General features: G+C 62.7%; 2 protein-coding genes across 5 annotated transcripts; both read left to right on the top strand.

The window, feature by feature from the left end:
* Nucleotides 1-176: 176 nt before the first annotated feature.
* Nucleotides 177-8696, top strand: CABP2 (calcium binding protein 2). The gene is made up of 7 exons (XM_039533151.1): nucleotides 177-267; nucleotides 4054-4224; nucleotides 5507-5537; nucleotides 5941-6075; nucleotides 6680-6789; nucleotides 7373-7520; nucleotides 7701-8696. The coding sequence occupies exons 1-7, from the start codon at nucleotides 244-246 to the stop codon at nucleotides 7724-7726; spliced, it is 645 nt and encodes a 214-aa protein (XP_039389085.1). The 5' UTR covers nucleotides 177-243; the 3' UTR covers nucleotides 7727-8696.
* A 2575-nt stretch (nucleotides 8697-11271) lies between these two features.
* CDK2AP2 (cyclin dependent kinase 2 associated protein 2) lies at nucleotides 11272-19288 on the top strand. 4 transcript variants are annotated; one of them, XM_039538656.1, is made up of 4 exons: nucleotides 11272-11461; nucleotides 17618-17718; nucleotides 17801-17933; nucleotides 18911-19288. In XM_039538656.1, the coding sequence occupies exons 2-4, from the start codon at nucleotides 17704-17706 to the stop codon at nucleotides 18976-18978; spliced, it is 216 nt and encodes a 71-aa protein (XP_039394590.1). In that variant the 5' UTR covers nucleotides 11272-11461; nucleotides 17618-17703; the 3' UTR covers nucleotides 18979-19288. The 4 variants fall into 4 exon arrangements, with proteins under 4 accessions (XP_039394590.1, XP_039394592.1, XP_039394593.1 ...); XM_039538658.1 differs by having other exon boundaries at nucleotides 11330-11747; XM_039538659.1 differs by having other exon boundaries at nucleotides 11334-11490.
* The last annotated feature ends 794 nt before the right edge of the window (nucleotides 19289-20082 follow it).

The following is a 20082-nucleotide window of genomic DNA, read 5'->3' as shown; positions in this document are numbered from 1 at the left end:
ATCCCCCGCCCGGTCCCCCGGCGCAGCTCCCGCCAGCGTCCAGCCAGCAGGCAGGGCTCGCGCAGGAGGGGTAGCCGCAGCCGGAGGAGGGAGGAGCCGCCTGGCCCCGTAGGGCACACAGGGAAGGGGGCCATGCCCGGCTGGGACCCGCACGGAGCCTGCAGCCCGGAGGAGGAGGAGGCATCGGGCAAGGCCAGCTTGGCCCCTGCGGAGGGGCCTCAGTGTGCCGAGGACCTGGTGCCCATGCTCAGCTCCATCTTTGGGCAGGTGACTGGGCAGGGAGGGGGTGGGGCAAGATTGGGGAGCAGGGTGGCAGCGGGGATGGGGTGGGATTGGGGGGCAGCGGGAAAGATGGGGTGGCGGGGAGGGATCTGGAGCAATGGGGGAGGGATGGCGGGGTCAGGATGAGAGACACTAGGGGAGGGGCTGCCTGGGACAGGGGTGGGGGTCCCTGGGGTGATATCCAAGAAATGCCCCCAGCCAGTTGCCCAGGCCAGGCCCTGCCCTGGTGGAGTTACCCTGAGCCACCCAGGTAGGGTCAGGCTCCCCCGTGGGGCCTCCTGCGGGCAGCATGGTCAGGCTGCGGCGCTGCAGGGGAAAGGTCTGAGAGCCTGCTGGAGAGGCGGGTTGGACTGGGCAGTGGGGTGGGATAGGCCAAGGCTGGGCGATGCTCCCTGGCCCTGCTGGTGGCACGAGCCGGGCCGGGCCGGGCGATGCTCCCTGGCCCTGCCGGTGGGGAGAGCTGATCCGGGCCAGGCGATGCTCCCTGGCCCTGCCGGTGGGGAGAGGCGAGCCGGGCCGGACGATGCTCCCTGGCCCTGCCGGTGGGAATAGCCGGGCCGCGCTGGGCGATGCTCCCTGGCCCTGCCGGTGGGGAGAGGCAAGCCGGGCCGGACGATGCTCCCTGGCCCTGCCGGTGGGGAGAGCCGGGCCGCGCTGGGCGATGCTCCCTGGCCCTGCCGGTGGCACGAGCCGGGCCGGGCGATGCTCCCTGGCCCTGCCGGTGGGGAGAGCCGGGCCGGGCGATGCTCCCTGGCCCTGCCGGTGGGGAGAACTGGGCCGGGCCGGGCGATGCTCCCTGGCCCTGCCGGTGGGGAGAGCCGGGCCGGGCCGGACAATGCTCCCTGGCCCTGACGGTGGGGAGAGCCAGGCCGGGCGATGCTCCCTGGCCCTGCCGGTGGGGAGAGCCAGGCCGGCCTGGATTGGGCTCTCAGAGTTGGGGGTTGTCTCTCCGCCAATCCCTATGGTGCCACCTTGGGGGGCTCTGAGCCCCAGCACCTGCACAGGTGCCTTGCGATGCCCCAGGCTTAGCCCGGACTTCCCCTCAGTGCAGCAGCTGCACGGGAGCCGGGCCACGCCACAGGCTGGAGCAGCAGCAGGCTGGCAGCCGGGCAGTATGGTGAGACCCACCAGCACCGTCATGGATCAGTGGGCTCTGGGCTGTGACACAGCTCCACAGGGGCAGGCACCAGCCACCCCGTCTCTCTCCGTGGCTCCCTGCAGCGAACGCAGCCAAGCCAGATGCCTGCCAGAGGCTTGCTTGGACCAGGTCCCCGCTGGCGCGATGCCCCCAGTGAGCATTTGCAGAGACACTGGCAGCCTCAGATAGAAGCTGTTGCTAAACGCCAGGCAGGGACAGCCCCGCCGCAGCCCGAGGGGAGCAGTTCCCCCTGGGCAGAGCCCCTGCTACAGGAGCGGGAGAGTGGCCCCTGCCCTGCCTGTGACGTTCGCCCCAGAGCAGCCTGCAAAGCAGGCAGCGGGAAGCGCTGGGACTTCAGCAGCAGGGAAGGAGAAGCAGCCCCATGTATGGGGGTGCTCAGTCCGCAGCCCACCGCCCTGCTGCTCCCTCCCTCCCTCCCCATGCTGCACGGACACATGGTGAGTGTCGCCAGGGGGAGCCGCTGCCTCCTCCCTGCTGGGCATCCCCAAGCCTTGCCCACCCCCAGTGCCCTGTGGGGCAGAGTCTGCAGCGTCCCCATTGGATGGGTCCCCTCAGAATATTTAGCTGTTGCTAAATGGAAGGCAGAAATTGGAAGAGGGGGCATGACTCCGTGTGCCCCCCCACATGTCGCCTCTGGTGTCCCCCCACCCCCCGTGCAATCACAAGGGATGGTGTACAGGGCTCGGGGTGGCACCGCCCGCCGCTGGGAGATATTTGTAAATCCCTGGTGATTGTCATTGGAGATTAGGGCTGCATGCCAGCTGTGGGAGCAGTGCCCCTTTGGCAGGTGCCCAAGTGGCAGCAGGCCGGCCAGCTGGCCTTGGGGGAGCAAGAGGGGCCGTGAGCCCCTCAGGTGCAGGGTGGTGGGGAGCGGGGCCATGTGGGGACCAGCTGGGGCTGTCCCCGTGCCCAGAGCGGCGTGACTGAGAGGGGAGTAATCCTGGGATTATGTGTGTGCGGGAGAGAGCCCCCCCTCGCGCCCTGCATATCCAGAGATATTCAATAAAAACCTCAAATCCCCATGCAGCCACCGGCCCCTGTTACTATAAAAAAACCCACCCCGGCCAGAGCGCCAGGCACAGCGCCAGGGCCAGGGCCAGCGCCAGGCCCGCACAGGCATGCTCTCTGGCACGGGGGGGCCCGCAAGCCATGGGCAACTGCACCAAGACCCCTGAGAGGAAGGTCTCCAAGGTAAGACCAGGGTGGAGTGGGGCGGGCAGGGGCAGACGGGCACCGATCCCTCTCTCCGTTCCCATGTCTGTGTCGGCACCCGGAGCTTGTGGCTCACCCCTGCCTGCCCTGCCGTTCACCCCCTCTCCCCCCTCGCCCAGGTGCCTCGTCCTTCTGGGCATCCACACGGCCCGCCCTACGGGTGCCAGAGACACCTCCACCCCAGGGCCAAGGGCACCAGGTGGCAGCGTCTACAAAGGGCTCCTGTCCTGCCCCACTCCCTTGTGCCAGTCGGCTCCTCCTGTGTGTTGGGCCCTGACTGGATCTTTGCTGCAGGGAGCTGGGGAGGAGGGGTCCTGGGTCCCTGATGTTCATTGACCCCACAGTGGGGCCTGTTGGTGCCAGCTGGGTGTGATGGGAATGGGGGCCTGGCCCTGGGGGATGCACAGCCTGGGGCTGCCCTGAGTGGTTTGCTTAGGGGCAGTGAGCGATCCCAGTAGGAATGGGGCAGGGACAAGCCAGACTCCATGCCGACCTGTGGGCCCCTGCCCCACACCTGCCCATGGGTGATGGTCTCCCCATGCCCCCTTAAAGCTGCTCCTCGGGCCCAGTCCCTAAAACACCCCACACTCCTGCTGCCAGGTCCCTGTTCCGTACCCACTATGCCCCCCCCATTTTCCCATGGGCTCTTGCCCCACTTGTGCCCACAGGGCCCCACTTCACTCCCACCTCCAGGCCCCGCCTCATGCCTGCCTGCTGATAGGCCCCTGACATCCCGCCAACAGGCCCATCCCCCCAAAGACCGCCTGTTCATGGTCCCCCCCCAGCACCACCCCCCACGGGGCCCCGTACACACACACACACTGGAGCCAGTGTATCAGGCTCCCAGTGGCAGTGGGGTACCACGTGTACATCCCCCCTCAAGCTCTGCTGTCTCAGGAGCTGAGGATGGGATCGTGGGTCTCTGGGTTTGTGTAACCACCTGTGTGATCGGGGGCTGCAGTGTCGGCAGGTTTGTGTCGTGCATGTGGGGGCAGGGGATGTGAGAGTGGCGGTGGGGGGCAGCAGGGACTGTGCCGTGGGTATGTGCTGTCAGTACTGGCCTATGGGGAGTAAGAAGACGTATGGGGGTGTCAGCGGGGCTCATGGATGTGGATGCCATGCGGGTGTGTGGTTGCCAGGCGAATGTGTCAGTGCCATGCAGGTGTGTGGCTGCCAGACAGGTGTGTCGGTGCCATGTGGGTGTGCCGGTGCAGTGAGTGGAGCCTTGGCGGCTGAGGCATATGGGAGCCTCGCTTGGACTCATCCATGTTCCTCTGTCTGTCTGTCTCTCCCCTGTGTGTGACTTTTCAATACAGCCCACCCCCGATCTGGGTCCCAAGTGTCTGCCGGGCTGGGGAGGCGCGGGCCCCGCTCGCTGCTAACTGCCCGCTCTGCCGTAGGACGGCAAGCAGCGCTCAGGCGCCCCGGGCTCCCCGGCCTCCGGCAGGCACGACCCCGACGACCCGGACGCCGGCACGCAGACCCCGCCGCTGCAGAGCTACTCGGTGCTGCATGGGCTGGTGGGGCCGGCCTGCATCTTCCTGCGCCAGAGCATCGCCATCACCCAGCTCGTATGTACCCACACCCCGCTCACCTCCACATGGCCCCCTCCTTGTGCCCACCTCCAACACCCACCACCTCCACATGGCCACCTCCCCACAGCCACTGCCCGGCGCCCACTTCTACACGGACACTGCCCCATGCCCACCTCCACATGGCCCCCTCCCTGCGCCCACCTCCATACGGCCACCGCCTGGCGCCCACTTCCACACAGTCACCCTGCACCCACCTCCCACGCCCACCCCACCACAGCACCCTCCTCCCATGCCTCCATCTTTCTGCACCAGAGCATCACCAACACCCAGCTTGTACGTACCCTGTGTGCTCTCCCACACCACCACCCTGCGCCCCCTCCCACACCCACTGCCCCTCGCTCACTTCTACATGGACACTGCCCTGTGACCACCTCCCTCTGCCCACCTCCACACACCCTCCTCCCCACGCCCACTGCCCTGCACCCACCTCCCCACAGCCACCGTCCTGTGCCCATCTCCCATGGCTTAACTCTGAACCTGAGCCTGCAGGTCCCAGCCACTCTGTCGCTCTCCATAGCACCTGCAGGGAATGCAGCCAAGCCAGTGCCCTGCAGGATGCAGCGACCCCCAGAAGCCTTGGCAGAATGAGGTATTCGCCACCTGGCGGAGAGGCCTTAGGTTGGCACAGGGAGCCAGAGGTGAAGCCAGGGTGTCCTTGAGCCATGCTGCTGGAGAAGCCAGCCTGGCCCCTTCTCCCTGCCACAGGGGATCCCCTGGTCTCTACAGGGTCTGCCGTTCCCCTAGACAGTCCCAGTGGCTCAGTCGCAAATCCCTGGCCTGAGGTCCCAAGGCCAGGGAGTGAACAAGTGATGCCAAGGGGCAGGGACAGAGTCCTACGGATAGTTTATCCCACGTTCCTCACAATTTGTACCTGCCCCAGCCTCCCCTCTGCACCATGCCCTGCTCCCACGCCTCCTCCCCGTCGCCCAGCTCAAAGGTACGTACGCCCACCCTTGCCAGTTCCTCCCCCACGCCCTCCTTCCTATGCCCCCCTCCACCAGCCGCTCCAACCCACGCCCCCACTCTTCATCCAGCACTTGCCCTGCAGCGCCTCTTGCCAGCCCTGCCCATGGAGTTGCCAGCGCCTGCGTCATGCAGCCACGGAGAGGCCACCCAGAGCACCCATGGCATGGACTCAGGGTCTAGCAGATGCTGAGCTCAGGGGAGCCCTTGGGCAGGCTGGGCCAGGACCTGGCTGGGGGAAGGATCCACAGCAGCCGCTACCCTCTGACCGCTCCCAATTCTCCTTCCTCCCCAGGACCGAGAGCTGCGGCCGGAGGAGATCGAAGGTAAAGGAGGGAGTGGGACCCTGGGATGGGGCCAGCCTGCCCCACTGGGGATCCACCCCCAGCCACCTGCGAGTGCTGCACCCAACCACCACGCCCAGGGACATGGGGCTGTGCCCCTCTAGGCGGTGCTGGCGCCGATCCAGCCCCAGGGCGGGCGACTGGCTGGCTCAGGGGGGATGGGGACTGGGGCACCGGGCCTTTCCCCTCTAGGGGTCTCCTTCAACTATCCCGCCCCCATGGAGCACTGTGGGATATGTAACGAGTTTGGTGGGTCTCAACCCATGTGGACCCATGTCCCTGTCAGTGGCTGGTGCATGGCGCGCCCTCACTGAGGGGCAGGCTGTGGGGTCAGGGTGCCCTGTGGTGCCCAGCACCCCACGCACTGTCACTGTCCCCTGCCCAGAGCTGAAGGAAGCCTTCCGGGAATTCGACAAGGACCGTGACGGGTACATCAGCTACAAGGACCTGGGCGAGTGCATGCGCACCATGGGCTACATGCCTACCGAGATGGAACTCATCGAGCTGTCGCAGCAGATCAGTAGGTGCCCATGCCCGCCCGCTGGGGGAGGCACAGCGCCCCCGCCAGGGAGCTCCCTGCTGGGCACGGCCCAGCCCCCGCAGAGCTGGAGACCCCTCACCCCTGGCACAAACCCCGTCAGGCCCCCTTCCTGTAGGTCACAGACCCCCTTCCACCTGCACCCGCCCACCACCCCGCACGCACCTTCACATGCCCACTGTCCTGTGCCCCTCAGGCCCCTCATCGCCCCAGGTCACAGACCCCATCAGACCCCCTTCCTGCAAGTCACAGACCCTATTGGGCCCCCCATCACCCCAGGTCACAGATCCCATCAGCCCTCCCACCCCCCCATAGCCCTGAGTCACAGACCCCATCAGGCCCCCTTCCTGCAGGTCACAGACCTTGCGAGGTCGCACCCTCACACACACCCAATCACTTGCCGCAGGACAGAGACCCCACAGGCCTCCCCTCCCATGGGGTACAGACTCCATCAGGCACTTCTCCTCCACGACGTGGTCCCTCGTCACCCCCACCTCCTGTGGGGTAGAGTCCCCCACCAGGACCTCACCCTAGGCCCAGTTCCCATCCCCCCCCCATCCCATGTAACAGCATCCCTGTCTCACAGCTGGGGGGAAGGTGGATTTTGATGACTTTGTGGAGCTGATGGGCCCCAAGATGCTGGCAGAGACGGCCGACATGATTGGGGTGAAGGAGCTACGGGACGCCTTCCGTGAGGTGAGAGGCCGGCATGGCCCCACGCGCTCCACGCACTCTGTGTGGCCCAGCCATGGGCTTTTGGTGGTGCCCAGTGATGTACCCCAATGGCACCGCCCTATTGATGCCACAGCCTATAGGGCAGAGGAGGGGACAGACACAAGGCAGCTGAACTGGCTTCCAGCAAAGGGAGGGAGTCGGGCAATCGGGCCAGGCATGAGGAGGGGAGACGGGGCAAGGGGTGGGTGGCTGAGGTAACGGGGTTAGGCGGTTGGGGCAGGGGGCAGGGGGCAGGTCTGGGGGTGTGACAGGGAGTAGGGGAGCAGTGGGCCCAGGAGGGCGGTGTGGGGGATGGCTCATGTGAGAGGGCAGGACAGGCCTATGGATGTGGGGGAGGTATTAGGGGTGGGTGGGCAGGGCAGTGCCAGGGACAGGCAGGGTCAGATGTGGCCAGGGCTGTCCTGAGCGTGCAGCAGGTGGGTGGGTTGGGCCTGGGGGTTAGGTGCGGGCCAGGCCCAGGTGTGGGCAGAGGTGCCCTGGGGCAGTCCAGGGACAAGGGGACTGTGCACCCAGCCCAGCTATCGGCCTAGCGCTCTCCCCACAGTTCGACACCAATGGGGACGGACGGATCAGCACAGCCGAGCTGCGCGAGGCCATGCGTAAGCTGTTGGGCCAGCAACTCAACTACCGCGAGGTGGACGAAATCCTCAAGGACGTGGATCTCAACGGGGACGGCCTGGTGGATTTCGAAGGTACTGTGTGGGCAAGGCAGTGGGATCTAATGGTTAGAGCTAGGGGCTGGGAACCAGGACTCCTGGGTTCCATCCCCAGCTCTGGGAAGGGAATGAGGTCTGGTGGGTTGGGGGAGGTACCAGGACTCCTGGGTTCTTTGCCTTCACTGCCCTAACAGTGTCCTTGGGTTGCTCTGGCAGAGTTTGTGCGAATGATGTCACGCTGAGGCAACAAGTGCCAGTGCAGGGTGCAGGACAAGCGCCCTGCTGTGCCTTACGGAGAGGAGGGGGCTGCAGAGAGCTGGCTCCGGCGGCAGCTTGGAGGGTCTGGACACCAGAGCAGCACAACGCGCAAGCACTGAGCAAGGACCTCACCTCTCCAGTGCCGGCCCTGACACAGTGCCCCCCGACCCCTCACGCCGGCCCCACTGCTGAGCTCTGCCTGCACCCAGCCTGCTCATCCTGCACCCCAACCCCACACTGGCCCCTGGGCCACTCTGCCCACACCCCCAGATGGCTCCGCCTGCACCTCAGCCCATGCCATCCCTTGCTGCTGAGATTGGCCTGCACCTCCAAGCCCTGGAACAGGCCGGTGCCTGGAACATGGACTCAGCCAGGCATATACCCTGTAGCAAAGTGCTGCCCCTCTCACCTCATCCCTGCTCCTGATCCCATCCTTTACACTGCCCCACCACCCTGACCTTGCCCCTGATACTGCCCCTCCCACACCAAGCCCTCCCCCCAAACACTGCAACCCAACCCAACTCCCCAAACCTGCCCCCGACCTAGGGCTGTCCCCGGCATGTCACCCCAGCAATCTGCATGCACCCCAATGCTGCCCCCTGACCTTGCCCCATACAGTGCCCCCCCCACTCCAACCTTGACCTGGCACTCCAACGCAGACCCCTGCACTCCAATCCTAACACTGCCCTCTGCAGCCTCACCTTGCCCCACCCCTAATGCTGACCCCTGCACCCAACACCCACCCTTGCACCTTGACCCTGACCCGTAAGGTGGACCCCCACATGCTGACCATGCCTCCTGCCCCTAATGCCCCTTGCACTCCAACCCCAATGCTGCCTTCCACACCCTGGTCCCACTCCCCAACCCAATTGCACCTGTCCAATTCTCCAGACAGGTTCCAAGTAGGTTTAGAGTGTGTGTCCCCCTGAGCCCACCCAGCCTGTGCCCCTTGCTTGTCCCCCACCCAGGTGTTCTGCTTGTGAGCCCAATAGATGATCTAATAAAGTGTTGTTCTTCTTCACACCTGAGTAGGGAGAGTGCAGAGGAGGCATGGGGTGGGAGGAGGGAGGAGGGCAGCCCTTCCCAAGCTCTCACCATCACCATCCCCCAGGTACTGCTGCTAACTCTGGTGCGAGTGGGGTCTGGGCTATGTGTGTGTGGGGGGAGCAGTTAAGGTCAGACATGGGGTGGGATCTACGTTTTGGGAGGGTCAGAGGTTGGGGGGGGCAGGATCAGTTCTAGGCCCCAGCTTTTAAATAGTCCACTGGAGGAGTCCCTCAGTGCGCCAGCCCCCCCAAGGGTCCCACTCTTCCTGCAAGGCCGGCCCTGCGGCCTCACTGCCTCCAAGACGGAGCCCCTGGGCTCCACCCCGCGAGCTCTGCCCGGCACGTCCCACTGAGCCAGACCCCTGGCCACTCTTCGGGGGCTCCGACACCCCAGCCGGCATTTTCAAATCGGTCAGGTTTATTAGTTGCCTTTTACACAGCCCAGGGAGGCCTTAAGTCAGCGGAGAGAAGGGTTAAAGAATCAACCATTCTGGCTGAGCCACAATTTACCAGCCAAGCCTGACCTTGCCCATAAAGCCGTCTCCCACCTCCTGAACCTGCCCCCCACCTAGCCCAAACTCCATGTTCAGGCTCTGGATCTCTCTGATTTCCTTCCATCATGAGTTCCCAGGTGAGAGCCCCCAGCTTCTTCCAGAGCCCATATGTGTTCCCTGCTGGACCCATCCGTCCTTTATTCTCCAGGCAGGGCCACGCTGAGGTCACAGTCCCCCTGGCCGGAGCATCCTGCTGTTGAGTGTCGATGTGCGACTCATGGAGCTTGCGCTTTCTCTCTCTTGTCGGTCTGGGTCAGTTTCAGCCAGTATGTTAATGACTCTTTGTTCCACCCAGACAGGGTGGTGACACCCACCCCTATGTCTCTGAGGCTGCCCCGAGAGTAAACTTAATCTGCCCCCACCCCCCCGACACTGGATAGCCATGCCACATATTGGGAAATAAGGCACACACAGGATTCATAAAACTATTACAAAATATTCCCACTTTGTCATAGGACAGGGTTCTGGCCGGAAGTGCTGGTTAGGGGTCTATGGGGGCTATAGGCTGCAGCCATTCTTGCAGGGTGCTGGGAGAGAGCTGTATGTCCCAGCTGCCCCCTTTTTGGGATTGCTCTGGTGAGTTCCCAGCAACCACTGGGTTCGGCTGTGTCGCAGCCATGGATAGTCTGTGCTAATGTTCGACACTGGGATCACTGGGACATCAGATTTCAAGGCCAGGCTAGTACTTGGAGGGCCCACTGGGGGCTGCACTCAAACAGCAGTTGCTGCATGGTTGTGCCCTTGGCTTCATAACATTCACCTTATAGCTCAGGGGTTCTCACTTTTGTACTGGTGACCCCTTTCACACAGCAAGCCTCTGAGTGTGACCCCCCTTGTACATTAAAAACACTTTTTTATATATTTAACATCATTATAAATGCTAGAGGCAAAGCAGGGTTTGGGGTGGAGGCTGACAGCTCGCAACCCCCCATGTAATAACCTCGTGACCCCCTGAGGGGTCCCGACCCACAGTTTGAGAACCCCTGTTCTAGCTGTTCTTGTGTACCCTGGGTGTGACTTATGCAGCAATGCTGCCTGTTTCCAGAGAGCCTGACCCATGGCTGGGGTGGGGGGAGCTGCCCCAGGTGTGCTCAACCCAGTGATGCTGCCTGAGTCTGCCGAGAGCCTGAGCCCATTGCTGTGCATGAGGAAACTACCTCAGGCATCACCATCACAGGGTTCAGCGGGTAGTTCCTGCCAAACGCTATGAGGCGAATTGCTGTCAGGGTTGTTTCCTGCCAGTGGCGTTGGCAGAGTCAGTTACTGGGGTGAGGGGCAGCTAGTCCCAGGGTGGGAAGGAGGAATTCAGCCCTGCACTCAGTGAAAGGTCCCCCCCATCCCTGCCCAACAGGGAGGCAAAGAGGAGAGGCCCTGAGTGCCCCCATGCAGCCAGGCAAAGCTCCACTCCCTGCTCACCAGCCGCGGCCGAGGGCTCCCTTCTCTTGCCCCCCGGGCTAGGCTGGTCCCAGCCCTGAGCAGGCTCGGATCAGGCGGGTGCCCAGTAGCTCGCGGGCTGCTCGGCCAGATCCAGCCCCACAGCGGCGCGCGGGGGTTCGGCTCCAGCCCGGCGGGCGGGGCCCGTCCCTCGCGAGCCCCGTCTCAGAGCCCGCCCCGGGCCGAGACCGGAACCGCCCCCGCGCCCCAGCCACGTGGCGCAGCGGCCCGGCGGCAGGCGCCGGAGGGCCGAGAGCCGGGCGGGGGCACATCGCGGGCAGGCGCCGGGACACCAGGACCCGGGCTGGGCGCGCTGCCGTGGGTCAGGGGCCAGGGCCGGGCTGGCCGAGGGCACCTAGGCCGCAGCCGGGCGTCTCGCTGCTCTCCATGGAGACGGGAGGGAGCGCGCGGGCGCCATTACGTACGAGGCCTACGTCACAGAGGGGGCGGAAGACGCAGGCGCGGGGGGGAAAAGCGTCATCGCGAGCGGGCGCTGCGGGGTCAGAGCGGAGCGAGCCAGGCGGCAGCGGCGCGCGCCGGGCCTGGCGGGCCCAGGCCTGTGGGGACGGGGCGCGAGCAGGAGGGGTGAGCGCCAGAACGCGCGCGCTTGAGGGGCCGGGAAGGGGCCGCGCGCCCACCCAGCGTGAGGACAGAGCCGAGAGCGGCGTCGGGACCCAGCGGGACGGTGAGGCTGCGGCCAATCAACTGCGAGGGGTGAGCGGGGCCGGCCAATCGGCGCGAGGAACCTCGCCAGCCGGCCAATCAGCGGCAGCGTGCGGGATCCTCCCACTAGCCCGGGAGTCGAGGCGCCCGGCGCCGGAGCCGCAGCCAATCAGCGCCCAGGAGTCGCGCGCCGCGTCAGGGAGGGGACTCGGGGATGTCCTACAAGCCCATCGCGCCCGCCCCCGCCAGCTCCGGAGCAGCCGGCACCAGCAGCAGCGCCAGCCCCGCCCCCGGGGCCCCGCCCGCCGGTGAGCAAGAGAGGACCCCGCCCCGAGCGCCTCCCCGGAACAGAGCCTCCCGGGAGCGACCCCCTCCCCGAGAAACCCCCCCGGAACAGCGCCCCCCCCCGGAACAGCGACCCCCGCCCCGAGCGCCTCCCCCGGAACAGAGCGACCCCCTCCCCGAGAAACCCCCCCGGAACAGCGCCTCCCCCGGGAGCGACCCCCTCCGCGATAAACCCCCCCGGAACAGCGCCCCCCCGCCCCGAGCGCCTCCCCCGGAACAGAGCCTCCCCCGGGAGCGACCCCCTCCCCGAGAAACCCCCCCGGAACAGCGCCTCCCGCCCCGAGCGCCTCCCCGGAACAGCGCCTCCCGCCCCGAGCGCCTCCCCGGAACAGCGCCTCCCGCCCCGAGCGCCTCCCGGAACAGAGCCTCCCCGGGAGCGACCCCTCCCCGAGAAACCCCGGAACAGCGCCCCGGAACAGCGACCCCGCCCCGAGCGCCTCCCCGGAACAGAGCCTCCCCCGGAACAGCGCCCCGGCCCGAGCGCCTCCCGGAACAGAGCCTCCCGGGAGCGACCCCTCCCCGAGAAACCCCCGGAACAGCGCCCCCGGCCCGAGCGCCTCCCGGAACAGAGCCTCCCCGGGAGCGGAACAGAGCCTCCCGGGAGCGCCCCCGGAACAGAGCCTCCCGGGAGCGACCCTCCCCGAGAAACCCCGAACAGCGCCCCCGGAACAGAGCGCCCCGAACAGAGCCTCCCGAACAGAGCCTCCCCGGGAGCGACCCTCCCCGAGAAACCCCGGAACAGCGACCCCGCCCTGAGCGCCTCCCACGGGAGTGCCCCCCCGTAACAGAGCCTGCCCCGGGAGCGACACCCCCGCCCGAGTGACTCCTCCCGAACAGAGTCCCCTCCGGCCCGAGCGACCCCGCCCCGAGCGCCTCTCTTCCCCGGAACAGCGCCTTCCTGGGAGTGACCCCCGCTCCGAGCGCCTCCCAGAACATCCCCTCCCCGGCACCCATCCCTACCCCAGTGCCCCACCCGCTGGTGACAGAGACAGGAAGAGCCTCCCCCAGCAGCGATTTCCCCCCTGGGTGACTTCCTCCGGAACAGCCCCGGTCCTGGGAGTGACTCCCCCTTATCCCAGGAGCGACCCCACCCTGCCTAACTCCCCTAAGAACAGCCCCTCCCCTGGTAGTGACCCCCAGTGCCCTGCCTGCCAGTGAGCAAGATAGGGACACCCCCCTGGGAGCAACCCCCCCTTCTGTGAGTGACTCCCCCAGAACACCCCCTCCCCCAGGAGTGACCACCCCCAGAACAGCCCCTACCCAGGAGCAACCCCCTCCCTGAGTAACCCCCAGAACAGCTGCTCCCCAGGAGCAGTCCCCTCCTGGAGAGACCCCCGAAGAGCTCCTGACCAAGGAGTGACCCCCCCCCCCCAAGTCCTTTCCCCTGGAACAGTTCTTCCCCTGGGAGTGTCCCCCTCCCCCTTGTGAGTCCTCCACGGAACAGCCCTTCCTGTGGGAGCAATCCCATCTTCCCCCACCCAAGTTACTGCTCCCCAGAACTGCCCCTCCCCTGGGTGTGACCTACCCAGAACAGCACCTCTTCTGGGGGTGGGGCCCTTCCCCCACAGGAGCCAGTGATTTTCCCCACCCATAGTGAAAAACCAACACCCCCACTCCCCAACCTGGAAGTCCACTCTCCTTGTGTCTGGCCTTGTTTCCCTTCATCAGTGAGAGACCAACCCCTGCAGAGAACAGCCCTCCCCTTGCCAAGGAACCCCCTTGGGACCAGCCCCGAGTAACTTGATTGTAGATAAGTCCCTCTTCCCCCAGGAGCCCAGCTCCCCAACTGACCCCCCCGAACAGCCCTATGCAGCCCCTGAACCGAACATCCAAGGGCCCAGGGCACCACCTGCTGGGGAGCCCCTGCAGCTAGGACCCCTTCACAGTAACTCTGGTTCATGTTAACATCCTGAATCCCCCCAGCCAGACAGTGCCACAGCTCTGTTGCCCGCAGGGCTTCCCTTCCCTGCACCATTGACACAGGCTGCTTGTGGCTCACACTGTTTCTTCAGTATTACACTGGTTGGGGACTTTTTCCACTTCCCCTTGGGTAGCCACGTGGGCACTGTGCGTGGTCTAATGTGGTCGCTGGCAGGTCTGTCTCTGCTGCCTTTGAGCTTTGACTCTGTGTATTCTCCTCTCATTGTGATCTGTCAGCCCTGCTCCTCGGTAGCATTTCTCATTCTGAGGCCTCAGAGCATTTTATTAAGAAAGTAAAGTACAGGTGCCCCTATCTTACAGATGGGGAACTGGGGTGGGGGTGGGGGGTGGACACACGGAGTTTGCTTCTCCAAGGTCTATGGCATAGTAAAGAGCGGAACTAAAATCTTCTGACACCCACTTCAGTGCTTTTTTCCCCTGGACCAGCCTCCCATGTGAGCTATGCACCAGGCCAGGCATTTGCTTTTCAAACAGCAAGATGGCCTTCCTGGAGTGCAGCTCAGAAGAAGGGGCCATCAGCTGGCTGTGCAGTGAGCTGGCCTGTCCTCACTCGCTCTTCTTGGCTGTGTGGGTCGTTCAGCTGCTTGCTGTGTCTTCTTCCATTCAGTGACTTGGAGAGCCTGCGTGTCTGTAGCAGATGCTGCACGCTTTTATAGCCTCTGAGCTGGAAGAGCAGCTTGTTGTTTGAGAAGTAACCTCAGATTGTGAAGTCAGACTTGTTATCGTAATGCTGCCTATGGGTGACAGGATAGTGCTTGCAGCTGGGTCTTGGGCGGTTCTGACTTCAGAGCAGTTAACTGTAATCTTGTACACTCCCTCCTAAGGAATTAGGAGGCTGAATGCAGAAAAGCTGCATTTGTAGCTGGTGATAAACTCCATTAGAAGTTTACCCATGAAAGCTTATGCTCAGATAAATCTGTTAGTCTTTAAGGTGCCACCGGACTCCTTGTTGTTTCAGTTAGAAGTGTCAATTCTGTTCCTGGAGTGGGAGCCTCATGCTGATAGGTCACTTCTGAGGGACCTAACCACGGTAGGAGAAAAAAGCAGCACCATGGTAGATGGGATTCCAGGGGGACAGATGCTAAGTAATGCACATAGGAGGGACTAATCTGAACTCACCGTCCACTTTACTGGGCTGTGTATTAACCATCACCACTCACGGCACTGGTGTGTACCACTCTGTGACACCTCTGCTTGCTGTGCAACAACTGTGAGAAAGGCAAACGCAGTGCTGTGTTTGCCTGAGGAATGGGCTGGGGAACATTACTGAAATCCTCAGCATGCCCTTCCATAAATCAGTGGGGTGCCCTCCCTTGGAGATGATGTGCAGTACTAGTCAACCCCTTACAGAAGGGACAATGCAGAATTGGGGGGGCTTCGGAGATGAGCGACGAGAAACTCTCAGCCCTGGAAGGAGGTTGGGATAGCTCAGCTTGGAAGAGAGCGGATTTGACAAAAGGATACAAAACACTGAATAGACTCCTAGAGACTGTAGAACAGGACTGTGTATTTCCCTTGTCGTAATGCAAGGAACAAGGGCATTCAATGACATTGGAATGTGGCACATCAGGCTCACTGCTTTTAACTCCAGGAATCTCTGGTAAAAGGAAATACCTTTTTACACAATTAGCTTGTGGAAATCACTGTCCTAGGACATCACTGAGGCCAAGACCTTAGCTGGATACAGAAAAGGATCAGATATCTAACAGGGGATTCCTTTCATCCAGCCAGAACTAGTTTTTCTTATTTAATATTTACTATTCTATCTGCTATGGGGCAGGCTCTCCTATGACTGCTGCTGCAGAGTATCTTGCACCTTCCTTTGAAGTAGATGCTGCATGCAAAAATCAGGAAATGTCACAGTTGGGGGGATGGAGGGGTATTGGCTTTTGCTGCTGTATGATGTGTAAAGAAAGCTGTACTGTGGTGGTGGTTTGATCTGCTTGTGTGACTCATGTTAGATATTCAGATCTCGTCTTCCATTTTTCTCCTGTAAGACACTTTGACCCCTGGGACAGTCCATAGGCTTGTGACCTCACCAAAAAAGTGAATCCTCAGCTGTGGGGCTTGGAAGGGAAGCTCAGAGCGTGTCTACACATGAAAGTCAACCTGGAAGAAGCTGGCATGTGAATCAAAAGTGGATTAACTCTTCCTGATAAAAGCATTCACACATGCAGTTAATTCCAGAACAAGAGTGCCTTGTTCTGAGCTAGTTTAATCCACATGGGAACAGCTATTCTGGAATACCACCCTGTGTAGACAAGGCCTTAGTCAGCAGGTTTAAATATCTGGATTTTGTCTCATGCCAATGCCTGGGAGAGAAGATATTTTGTGAAGCCATAACAGTCAAACCATTGCATGAGGGACCCAGGAGTCTCCCACTTCTCTGGTCCAACAAGGAGTTCTCTAGGCCAGGATTGATACTGCAGGTGGCTTGAGAGATGCTTGTAGCTGAGACTTGACGTGAGAGAGAAGTTGGTGATGCAGATGATGGAGGAGGTGGGGGAAGCTCTGATATTGACCCTTTTGTGAGGAGCTGGTGCCAGACAAGTGGAGGAAGCAGGGGAGGCAGGAGATAACCGGGCTGGGTGGGTTCCCTGGTCTGTGCTATGCAGGAGGCCAGACATGAATGGTCTGAGTGAGACAGTAGGCCAGTGAGGGAGGCTGGAGTAGTGTTGAGAAGGCTAGAGAGCAGGGTGACTTGTTAGGATCTGGAGGGAAGGTGAGTGAGCTGCATGCATGGAGGTACCCATGCTGCTTTGTGCCCAGAGGAAGGCAGCTGCAGCATGCTAGAGCAGCGGGTTGGGGTGGTGGGCCAATCTGCAGACCCAAGGCAGGGGGAGGAGAGAATTAAGCGTCAGGGAGGATGCGCAGGTTATGGGCAGTGGAGCAAGTGCAGGCTGGGAGTAGGAGGAGGGGCAGTGGAGATGGGGTTGTGGGGCGGAGGCAGCTCTTGCCCAAAATAGGCTTTTGTTCCTTTGCAACACTTGGCTGCAGGAAGCTGAGCTAAACCCATCAGCTCCTGTGGCCAAGGCCAGCAGGGGGTGTGGGGAGAGGAGCCCGTGGTGCTGCTGTGAGCTGGGGGTTAATGCTCCCAGCACCTGGCAGAACTCGGTCACTGGCACTCTGCCCATGGCACAGCTGGCAAGTAGGGTTGCACAGGGAGAGGGCGAGAGCCCTGGGCTCCTCCCAGCCCTGCGCCCAGCCTCTCAGCCCCAGGAAGGTGGCGAGGGCTGAGAATGGCACTGAGCCCTCCATGGAGTGGGAACGCTATAGGGAAGGGCCATAGTGTCAAAGGCTGCATTGAGCCCAAAGGAAGGGGGAAGGGCTGCGTGGAGGTGGTGCTCCTCAGGCCATGGGCCTGTCCTGGTCCCTGGATGTTGTCAGAGGCCAGGCAATCCCTGCAGAAGCCCTGGTACCATGGTGATCGCGCCAGTGTAGGAGCCCAGCTAGACAAGCTTGGAGGGGTTGGCAGGGCATGTGCTGTAGGTCTAGCAGTGAGGCACAGCCTGGGTGCTATTACATAGGCAGGGGGTTGATAGATCGGGGGGACTACAGGGGACATTGGGGCAAAGGGTGGAAGCAGCGGATTCTTCCCCCCTCGTTTGTGGTGACAGCGAATGGCACAGGCCAGATATCACTGAACAGCGCCAGGGCTAGAGCCCTGCTCCAACTGAAGCCCAGCCGATCCAATCCACTCCCCCACCCACCCCGCACAGCAGGGGGAAGGAACACCATGCGCGGGATATTGCGGCCTCTCCAGCATCGCTGCAGCCCACAGCAGGGTTGGGAGGGCCCTGTGTGCTGGGTGGTGCTGGCCACAGGGCACTGGGTTGGGAACAGGGATGCTATTTCCTGGGTGACCTCCCCTCTCCTTTCCCATGTCTTTCAGCCACGAGTGTCCCATCGCCATCCGGATCTGTCCCTGGAGCCTCTGCCCCCTTCCGGCCCCTCTTCAACGACTTTGGCCCCCCGTCCATGGGCTACGTGCAGGTAAGCTGCCCCCACCTCTGCTGCCTGGCTCAGCATGGCCTGGGGAGGGCTGGCTCCCTCACGCTCTCTCTGCCCCTTGCAGGCCATGAAGCCACCAGGTTCGCAGGGCTCCCAGAGCACGTACACTGACCTACTCTCAGTCATTGAGGAGATGGGCAAAGAGATTCGACCCACCTATGCAGGTAGCAAGAGTGCCATGGAGCGGCTGAAACGAGGTACGAGGCGCTGGGGGGTCGGTCTGGGTGTGACTGACTCAGTGACCCAGCCTGAATGTGCACAGAGGCTGAGCCATCTGCTGAGAGCCTGAGCTACCCCCGGGGGTGACTGATGCGGCCTGAGTCTTCAGAGAGCCTGAGCCCGTTGCTGGGGGAGAGGGGAGGAGCTTCCCCAGGTGTGATCAGTGCAGTGATGCTGACTGAGGCTGCTGAGAGCCTGAGCCCGTTGCTGGGTCGTGTGGGGCGAGGAAGCTGCCCCAGGCGTGGCTCACGCAGCAAAGCTGCCTGAGTCTGAGCCCATTGCTGGTGCTGGGTGTGGGGAGCTGCCCTGGGTGTGGCCGACGCTGCCTGAATCTGCAGTGAGCCTGAGCCCGTCATGGGGAGGGGGGCATGGGCTGCCCCAGGCATCTCAGTGGCACTTTTTGCCAAACCCCATGAGGACAGTTGCGCTGTCGGCACTGTTTTCTGCCTGTGAGTGTGTATCCATCGCTGTCGGATGCAATCTCAGATACTGGGGTGAGGGGCTGTGGGGCAGCTAGTTCCCCGGTGGGAAGGAGGAGTTCACCCCTCTGCCCAGTGTAAGGTCCCCTCCATCCCTGCGCAATAGGGAGGCAGAGAGGTGAGACATCCCCCCACAGGCTAAAGCTATGAATGCCCCCGTGCAGCCACTTAAAGCTACAGCTCCCCACCAGTGCCTGCGATGCCGATGGCTCAGTGCCATGAGAGTGGAGATAAAGCCTGAGGAGTCGGGATCCACTCCGTCCTTCCTGTGCTGGGGACAGGGGGGTCAGGGGGCTGGCTGGCGCCTCTCCCGCAAGGCTGATGCTACCCTCTCAGCCCTGCCTGTGGGCATTCTGCTCCTGGCTGGGAGCTGGTGCCTGCGGTGGCCTAGGTGTGGCGCTGGCATTGTGCCCTGCTGGGCTGGGTTCGGAGGCCATTTGGCAGGTCTGAGGCTCCCTTGGGTTTTCCCCTTGCAGGCATTATCCACGCCCGGGCGCTGGTGAGAGAGTGTCTGGCAGAGACAGAGCGCAATGCCCGTACGTAACAGCTGCTGCCCTGCCCCATGGACCTTCCCACCAATGATCATCTGAGAACCTGGAGATCTGCCCTCCCACGGACCTTCCCACCCGAGACCCAGCTCCGCCATACCCCCACACAGACCTTTCAGCATTCGGCAGCTGAGGATCTGGAGCGGGTCCTGCTGGAGTGCAGCTGTTGCCGGCAGTCAGCGCTGGGGAAGCTGGCGCTTGGGCCATGCTGCAGGGATCTCCAGGGAGAGGAGCCAGTGGCTTTTCTCGCATCTTTATAACGTGTTTGTTTTTATAACTCAATAAAAGAAAGCGTTGGGATTCTGACCTGCCTCTGGCCCTTGTGGTTTGTGCTGCTCCCGGTGACGAGGAAGGAGCTGGCCCCTCCCACGGCACGTTCCTGGGGCCTTCCAGGGCCTTGGAAGCAGCAGCAGCTCGTAAGAGGGAGGCTGCCTTGCACTGGGGGCAGGATGCTGTATGCCCTGGGCTATCTGGAGAAAGCCCACAGCACCTGGAGCCTGGAACTGCATCACACGGAGCCATGCCACCTGCTACACTCCCCAGCTGGTGGTTGGGAGTGTGCCTGAGGCTGATGGGAAAGCAGCATGGTGGTGCTGGGATTGCACCTGGGAGGGGCTGTGCTGGCCCTACTCTAATCGCACCTGCACTGCTCGACCTCCTGCGTTCTGAGCGTGTGTTCTGCCTGCACAGTGACCTGTCACTGCCTCCCCACTGTCTTAGCCATGACTGACTCAGCATGACCAGCCAGCCGGCAGTGTGAGTGGGTCCAGCACTCAAGCCTGGCTTCAGCCTTGGAACCCTGCAGGGTTAGAATCCCAGATCAAGGGCATGTTCCAGTGGAGCGGAAGGGGGAACACCCAGCTGTTACTGGAGGGGGTTAGGGTGGGGTAGCTAAGGGTTAGGCTCACTCACTGGTTAACAGCCCATATTTGTAAGTGCTCTAAAATCCATGTTCTTTCCTGGATTTGCTTGAATCTTGCTGTGCCCCGTGGAAGCCTGGGGTAGGGTTTTGGTCCAAGTTTGGGGTGGTTTGAGCAAGGCTGGGCGATGCTGGTGGCCTGTGATGTTCGGGTTAGACCAGATAATCTGCCTGGTGGTTC

This window comes from Mauremys reevesii, linkage group 4, assembly GCF_016161935.1.
Source record: "Mauremys reevesii isolate NIE-2019 linkage group 4, ASM1616193v1, whole genome shotgun sequence".
Taxonomy (NCBI): domain Eukaryota; kingdom Metazoa; phylum Chordata; order Testudines; family Geoemydidae; genus Mauremys; species Mauremys reevesii.
This window is presented reverse-complemented; position numbering and strand designations above follow the sequence as displayed.